General features: G+C 46.1%; 1 protein-coding gene across 1 annotated transcript in view; it reads right to left on the bottom strand.

Annotated features, from left to right (window-relative positions):
- Positions 1-4478: 4478 nt before the first annotated feature.
- The window catches only part of ARID1A (AT-rich interaction domain 1A), a 73778-nt gene continuing 69524 nt past the window's right edge, over positions 4479-8732 (bottom strand). Inside the window, exon 20 of the mRNA XM_047792766.1 lies at positions 4479-7547. Coding sequence (XP_047648722.1) covers positions 5817-7547 — 1731 coding nt within the window. The 3' untranslated portion in view covers positions 4479-5816. The remainder of the gene's footprint in view (positions 7548-8732) is intronic.

Below are 8732 nucleotides of genomic sequence, written 5' to 3'. Positions count from 1 at the left end.
GCTAGGGTCTGTGTTAGCCTCTGGCCACAGCCCTGGCTGAGGGAGGGGTTTATCTTCCGCAGCAGCTAAGACGGGTGGGAACAAAAGAGCTGTTTGCTATCTCTCCAAGCAATGACAACTAGCCCACAGCAGTTCTGTGGGGGCCAGAGACTGGATCTTTTGATTCTTTATTGCTCATTTTAGGTCCTGAGACCTAAACTTCCTCAGGTTTTGTTGCGTTTAAGGTGGATAAATCACATTTTCATCCTGGTGTGTTGGAGAAGGGGTAAAATGTACTCTTCTCCCAGGTTTTATGGTGACATATCTTGTTCTCAAAAGCTCCAGAGGCATGTGAGTGAATCAGCAAAGCTGTGGGGCACACTTCTGACTGGGGCCTAAGGTTGTGGCTTGAATCTCTAGAAGTCTATGAGGCTCCAAGCAGCACTCTGTTTGCAGAAACAAAATTGAGAAATGAACTATCCTTCCTTTGTGAGAAAGACACGCATTCTTAAGGTTCCCTCTGTCCACATCAAGTTTCCTCAAAAATCTACTTGTAAAAAGGACAGAGGCCTCTTCTGACAAGTCAGAATGTTTTCTAAAGCTCAGCTGTCATCCTTCAGATCTTCAGCTCTACTTTCTTGCAATTTCTCCTTCCTTTCCTTCTCAACTACCCACCCCCCTCCTCTTCCGCTCTGTTTCCTGTTTCATTTTCTGGCTCCTGCTCCGACTGGAAAACAAGGAAGCTGAATCTCGTGCTCTGAAAGCTCTGGCTTATCAGAATGGAAGAAGACTAGGTGGGATGGGAGGGGGATTCTGGGCCTCCAAGGCTGTGAGTAAGTAGTGGAGGAGGCAGCTCTCTCCAGTCTGCGCTTAGAGTCTGCAGCTAAAATGGAGCCTGTATCTACACGGGGAACCAGCTGAGCGGCCAGCATTGTGGGAGAGCCAGGGAGGCAGACATGTATCCTAGGGCTCCCAAATGATTCTCCACCACCCAGCCACTTATATTAAGAAGGAAATACCAAAGGAAAAAAAAAAAAAAAAAAAGCAGCAGCAAATATCCTACACAACCAAGAAAAACTCATAATTCAAATTCCCAACTGAACAATGCAAGCGGTGCATTACTATTTGTAGAGTCCTAGAATGTAAGAGTTACATTTCTGTTTCTTGAACTTGCCTGGCTCTGATCTTGCTGTTTACCATGCTTGAAATGCTTCACTGCCAACCATCCCTTGGCCAGCCCACTACATTCAGGTCTTAGCTGAAAAGACCTGAACAAAGAGCTGATAAAGATGGGCTATTATAACTCTCTAAACAAAAAGTGGAGCAAATGATTTTCCCACTGAAGATGTGAAGGAAGTTTTGTAGTTCTTGTGGAGCACTTTACTTCCCTGGAGCAACTAGACAGTGCATTTCTCCGTAGCTGCCTTGCCTTGCTCTGTCACCACATCTGGATGTGGCCTTGGCCATCTCTCAGTAACTCAGTTTCCAGACACTAAACTTTCCATGGCTCTAATCTGATGGGAAAGATGGCACAGCTAATCCTGATCTTGGCTTTGAGGCCACATCATTATGGGACAAAAATGACCACACTGGCCTCTGACTCTGTCAGTCAACTGTTAGTGGGCAGGACTAATGCCTTTGATGACAGGCAGCTGTGCCTTACCAGACCTTTATGCTACTTTTTGTGTGGATACTTTTTGTGGGCATTCGCTGGCAGTTTCCAAGGATGCTGGATGACGCATCCATCCTAAAACTAGAGGATGGCACCAATCAGGTCTTGGACGTTTACCAGAAGTCTCAGCCATGTATGTATCACTTGAGGATGGCCACCTGCAAAGCAAGTGAATGTTCCCGGGCCAGGGATTGAACTCGTGCCACAGCAGGGATCCAGGCCGCTGCAGCAACACCAGATCTGTAACCTGCTGCACCACAAGGGAACTCTGGTGTTTGCCTTTTAATAGTTACAAAACCTTGACCCCACCAAAAGGTCTAGTGGGAAGGGCCTTAGCCACTTGGGGGTGGTGGTAGCTGCAAGGCAAAAGAGCCAATGAGGTTGAGAGTATTGTTTAGGCTGGACTTGGCTGCTCTCCAGCTATGAAAGAAGGTTAAGGTCATTTAGGGGGTGGGAAGGGAGGAGCCTGGGAAAAGAACTACTGGCCACACCCCTGGGTTCTCTACTGGCGAGGTTCTATTTACTTCTCAAAAGCAAATTACTCACAGCTCAGTGGCTAGCTGTTCTTTAGGCCTGTGGTAACTCCAGTCAGAAACTGGAGACCAGGCTGGGCTCCTCCTGCATTGCAGGAGAGCAGATGAAAGGAACCCAGGAAACCAAACTCCTAGGTAATGCTCCACACACAGCCCAGAAATGCACTTTCTAGACTAGAAATTGGAGTTTAAAAGAAACCCAGAGCAAAATAGCCATTAGCACTATTACCAAAATATGGATATGAAAAGCTTGCCATTTGGTTTTTTTTCCAGAAGAGTCCTAGGGAGGCATCCTAGTTGACAAAGTTTAGCCAATTGTCTCTATTCCCCCCTCTCTCAATGGAGAAATACGAAGTATTCATTCCTGTCCCTTACCATTATGAACAACCACACTTTATTTTGACAAACACTTGATTGAAATTCTTGGGAGTTTTACTTCATGCTACACACAACAACAACAAAAAAATCTTGCCTGTGGTGCTCCATAGCTAGATTCAGTTACTTCTGGTTATCCTCCACCCCAGGAAGGAGGTGGTGTGTGGTGTATTAGGAAAAGCATGGGACTTGGAGTCAGGGATAACTTTGTGTGAGCTCAAACAAGCTGCTTACCTCAACTATAAAATGGGAGCCAGAATACCGACCTCACAGGCACGGGACTGCTGTGGAATTACTTGATGTACAATGTCTGGTAAAAAAGTAGGTACTCAATAGAAAGCTATTGTTTCAAGTTTCATTTCTAAGTGTCCACAATAATAGCATTTCCTCTGTTACTACTGCATGGTTTCCCTAAGGAAGGAGATGGAACAGAGAAGCCAGGCTGTGCTGTAGGTCAGGGATATAGCAGTGAACAAAATTAAGTTCTCCCTGTCCTCTGGGAACTTCTGTTAATTATGGCGGAAAACAATAGGTATGTGTAATACTGTATTTTCTTTATAGTAACAGTGCTATAAAGAAAAATCAAGTAGAGAAGGGAAATAAAGCAGGGAAACAGATGATATCTGAGCAAAGACCTGAAGGAGATGAGGATCTGAGCCATGCAGTTATCTGGAAGAGTATTCTGGACAGAGGAACAGTAAGTGCAAAGGTCTCAAGGTGGGAATAGCTGTGCATGGTTGAATGAACAATGAGAAAAGAGAGGGGACCAGGGTGGTAACAGCAGGATGGATAAGTGATGACCTCGTAGGTCATTATAAAGATCTGGACTGTTACTCAGAGGAAGGCTGAATCACTGAAAAAGATGTTGATCTTAGGGTTTTTGTTTTTGGTCTTTTTGCCTTTTCTGGGGCTGCTCCTGCGGCATATGGAGGTTCCCAGGCCAGGGTTGTAGCTGCTGGCCTACACCAGAGCCACAGCAACTCGGGATCCAAGCCACGTCTGCAACCTACACCACAGCTCACGGCAACGCTGGATCTTTAACCCACTGAACAAGGCCAGGGATCAAACCAGCAACCTCATGGTTCCTAGTAGGATTCGTTAACCACTGAGCCACGACAGGAACTTCTGATGTTAGGTTTTAAACGTTCTGGTTGCTATGTTGAGAATAAGCTCAAATACCGGGCAAAGCAGAAGCAGGGAGGCCAGTTTGGAAGATATTTTAAGAGTTCAAGATGTGATGGTGTCTTGAACTACAGTGGCAGTAGCTGGTCTGAGGATTACTTTTTGAAGAGTGTTAACAGACTGCAAGTGGAAAAGAAAGAAGTCAATGATATTTTTAGCCAAGCGATGGAACTGCTGCTTACTGAGAAAACTATAGGAGAAGCAGGTTTCTAGGGGAAGACAGGGTGTTTTAGCTCGAGTGTGTTCAAATTAAAACTTCCAGAGATGTCAAGAAGGCATCTGAATGCCCTAATCTGGAATCAGGGAAGAAAGCCAGTCCAGAAAAATAAATGGTTAAGTTAGAGGCTGCCTCCAGATAAATGTCTCATTGTTGAATATTTATAACAAAAACAGAGATTTTCCCTTTGCTAATTATTTCCAAATTTTTTCCCCCTAGATTATCATCCATTTCTTTGGCTGTTTAAACCCACTTTATTTCAAGAAGCTAATGAAGTTTTATGCCTAGAACTTCCTCTTGCAGGTGAAATATCTCAGAGCTTTCTTAAATTCAGACTTACTTACACGGCAGAGGTGGAAGGTCAAGTGGAATATGGTGCAGAAATGACAGGGTCCAAGATGCCACCATTTAGGAAGAGAACATACCAAGGGAGATTTGCAAGAGCAGAACCTGCTCCCCCAAACCCTCAAGAGGTCAATCTTTTAAATAATTTGAAAACAATAAAAACCTCACAAACGTCTTACCAAGATTTAATGTACATTTATTCTTAACACGTGGAACATATAGTATAAAGATTTCATACTGAATAAATGATATTCATTAAGCCAAAAAAGGAAAAAAGGAGGAATTTACATCAAGTTTTTTAGCTACATTGTTTGAAATACAAATATGCAGATTTTATCACTGAAAAAATCTCAATTGTGTGTTTCTTCATCAGGAACTCAACTGAACCTAGAACTTTTTCACACCTCGATTAGAAAGAAAACAAAACAAAACAAAAACCCAGAAAAAAATAAACTATAAGTTGATTGGCTGCTGAGACAGCAAGGACTTTTTACAGAGACCTGTACAGCATCGCACCAAGAGGGGCGATGTCTGGCAAGAGATTAAATAGCTGTGTCTCGCTTTGTGCAGGTCACCAACTTGTTAACTTGTCATACTATAAAGGGGCAGCTGGGAGGGGGACCAAACTGTGGGGATCCAAGGGTATGTGCAATGTACAACGTCATATATATACACACGTGGCAGCACAGCCGCTGCAGCTAAAGGTTAAAACCAGTTCTAAGAGGTGATCTCAGGGTTATTCATACAATCAAGGAGGAGAGATAGAGGTCAGGGTGTTGTAGGTTCACACATGATACTTTGGGGGAAAAGCCTTTTTTTTTCTCCTCAACGTTTAACTAAAAACATTTTTAAAAACTACAGCTTGCTGCTGACCCAGCGTTTTCTCTTGTTTCCATGTGAGACATTATTATTACAGTATGTTTACAGTATCAGGTGTACAGTACAGTACATGAAAGGGTCTACACTCTACTGCACAGGCCTCTCCAGTGAACAGGGTCTGTCCACAACTCCGAACTTCTCGGCTCCTGCAAGATTGTGAATGTACAACGATAAACCACACACAGTTCAGCAGTCACCTTTTTTGTCCTTCAGGTTTTTTTTTTTTTGTATTTTTTTTCCTTTTTTTTAACCATTAAAAACAGTTATGAAACATGGCATCCCGTTGATGCAAGGACCGGGAAAGCCATTTTTATTTTTTGTTTTTTTTCCCCAAACTCACTGTAAACGACAGTAACTTTGGTTAAAATAAAAAAGTCTTCTATGTAGGCAGAGCTTTTGTCTTTTCAAATAGGGCAGGGTCCTGAGGGGAGTAAAGTGAGGACAGGGAATAAAAAGGTGGGGACCAGTGGGGGGCAGGGAGAAAAGAGAAATAGGACTTTTTTCCAAGGGAGAAGCTGGACAGCACAGGGTAAACTGGATTCTGAGGTGGTTTTGCATAAATAAAGGGCAACAGTCAGTTTCTAAGTTCTCCACACACGCACACACACACAGGGAGGGAGGTGTCCCACGGCTGTCATGACTGGCCAATCAAAAACAGTACATCACAAATGACTTGTGAAACCAATGAGTTCATCAACGGTGATACCGAGATGTCCAACAGCCGTGATTCATACAGCGTGAACTCCGAGTGGTTCTCGTCTACCTTGGCCAGGGCGAGCAGCGCACGGGCAGCCCGTCGCATCATGTCCACACTAGTTGGCTCAAAGGGCGGGTTCTGCATGTGGAGCAGGCTGGCCTGGCTCTGCTGGAACTGTGTGGCAGCAAGGCTGTCCTCTAGGAAGCCTAGGAGGTTGCCGATACTGCCCTTCTGCACTGCAATGGCACGGGCTGCCAGGCTGTCGCCCTGTGCCAGGTTGGCCAGCAGTACTACAGCCATCTCCCGGCACACAGGGTTCTTTCGGTCACTGAGGAAGCGCACCATGGTGCTATACAGCTTCTCCAGGCGGCTGAAGGGGGGCGTGGCCAGGATCAGGTCCACATTGTTGTCCTGGATGCTGAGTTTGCTGAGGGTTTCCAAGACCAGTCTCTGGGGGGATAGGACGGCGTTGGGGCCCAGGGTGGAGAAGGGGTCCTGGGCTTCAGCTGAAGGGCAGACTGCCCAGTGTAGGAGTCCGTCCAGGACAGGCAGGCAAATGCTCTCAGGGTAGGGGGAGAGGTCCAATTGCCCCGAGATGTTGGCGAGTGTGACCAAGGTGTTTTCCCGAAGCATCTCCAAGCAGTCCCACCACCATTCCACTTTGTTGCAGCTCACCCCTTGGTCCTGCTCCTCCTCCTTCTCATAAGTTAGTGGTGCCTGCTTCCTTTCTGGGTGCTTGTGGTGCAGAAGGATCAACTTGCCCAGGATCAGCAACAGCCCTGGGTGTTTGGACATCTCAAAGTCGTTGCCTGGCACAAACGACAGGCTTCGGATGGTATTGGAGACACAGACACAGCGCTTGGCGAGGGAATCTTGCCAGTCCAGAAGGGTACACAGTGGGGTCTCATCTTTACTGTGGGGTTCATCCTCTAGGATCTTGATGTTCCGGTGGCTCTGTGCTGGGTTGATGCCGAATGGAAACTTGCTGCTTTCCTTGGTGGCCTCTACACTCTTAGCTCCCTCCTCTGTCAATGTGCTGGACCGGGTGGACAACATGTCATCCATAGTGGCTGTGATCCGTTTTTCTGGAGGGCCATCAGGCGGGGGACCCTCCTGCTCTGTTGTCCCTGGTGTACCCTCTACTGCTGTGACATACTTCCGGGTGACTGGTGGGCAGGGCACATGAGGCCGGGTAGGCAGCAGTTCTGTCTTGCTCTCAAAGTGGGTCTGGATATGCTCAGTGGTGTCCCCCCCACCAATCCGCCAGTGTAGCAGGCCGCTGTCAAACTCCTGCACGCGTCCAAGCTTATCTGAGCAGTCCACCACAAACGGGTCATTCTTTTGTACGATCTTCACTGGAAGCTTGTCAAACTTACTAATCAGTTTTTCCTCACTGTTCTCTGAGGCTGCCTTGTCCCTGCCTGAAAAGGCCATCTCCTCGTCATTTTCAATTACTTCCTCCTCTTCTTCCTCCTCTAGTTTAGGACCTAGAAGGTCTTCTTCTTCCTCCCCCTCCACGGGAGCTGGACTAGATGCTTTACTGAATCTCCCAGGGTCCAGTAGTGTTCTCTGTCCTGGGTCACCCACCTCATACTCCTTTAAAATGCCAAAGATCTCAATCAGGCAACGTCGGAAATATTCCACAAGGAGTTCTAGCAATCCTGGGAGCTAAAAGAGAAAGAACAGGAAATACAGTAAGTGAGTAAAGTGAGCTTAGACAATCTTTTTTTTTTTTTTTTGCTGCACCCATGGCATATGTAAGTTCCCAGGCCATGGACTGAATCTAAGCCACAGCCATGGCAACGCCAGGTCCCAGACCCACTGCGCCAGCCTGGGGATTGAACTCACACCTCCGAAGCTACCCGAGCCACTGTAGTCATATCCTTAACGCACTGCACCACAGAGGGAACTCCTGGATAAGAAGAGGAGTCAGGTCTTCTATCTAATCTTACCCCCTTTCCTTCTAGTTGAGATGTCTGTAACACTGGGAGAGTCAGAGTTCTCCTTTCCCAAAGGCTCTCCATGAAGCAAATCATTTCAACTCTTTCCTGCCTCTCACCAAGTTCTTCCTTCTGCCCAACCTACCCTCACATACGCCTGCATCCAGCATCATGGAAACACTGACCAACAACTCTGTACCCCACCCAGCTCTAGGCTCCTCTTTCCCAACCAATTTCTGCTTTTCTTCACCAGGCCCAGTTTCCCAGCCATTGGTTACTGCCACTCTCCTTCTTAGGATGCTCTCTACATCCCACTGACAAGTGGAGCCCAAGGCCAGGCATGGTGGGATGACACCTTCCAAACACACTGCAGGATAGAGAGATGCTCATGTGCTCTCTTCCCCAAGCTCCCTGACACTGCAGGAGGCTAGACCTCTGTGCATCATGCAACATGATGAGTGGTGTGAGGCTTAGGCTCTCCAAACACTGTTCCAAGCTGGTGCTAGACAGACCCAAATTCCAGCTTAGATCCTATACAGAGAAAACACTAATCTCCAGTCAGATTAGTCTCTTGCTGAAGAGTATAGCAGAAAAGAAAAAATAGGGCTTCAGAATTAAAAAGATCTAGGTTTGAATTTTGGCTTTTCCAGGACCTATCTGTGTGATTTAAACTCTAATCTGTAGTTTTTCCACCTTTCCATTAAAAATGATAGAAATCCCTAAACTTTATAGGGTTGTTCTAAGTTCTAAATGGAGTATGTCAAGTGTCTGGCTTATGGAAATTAATCAATATCTGTTCCTTTTCTTTCTCATGGGAGGCAAGCTTTGGATTCAGAAAGACTGCTAACAGCTGGGTGAACCTGGGCAAATATAAAACTCTGAGCCTATTTACTCATCTCTAAGTGGCCACATC

This window comes from Phacochoerus africanus, chromosome 8 (genome assembly GCF_016906955.1).
Source record: "Phacochoerus africanus isolate WHEZ1 chromosome 8, ROS_Pafr_v1, whole genome shotgun sequence".
Taxonomy (NCBI): Eukaryota; Metazoa; Chordata; class Mammalia; order Artiodactyla; family Suidae; genus Phacochoerus; species Phacochoerus africanus.
This window is presented reverse-complemented; position numbering and strand designations above follow the sequence as displayed.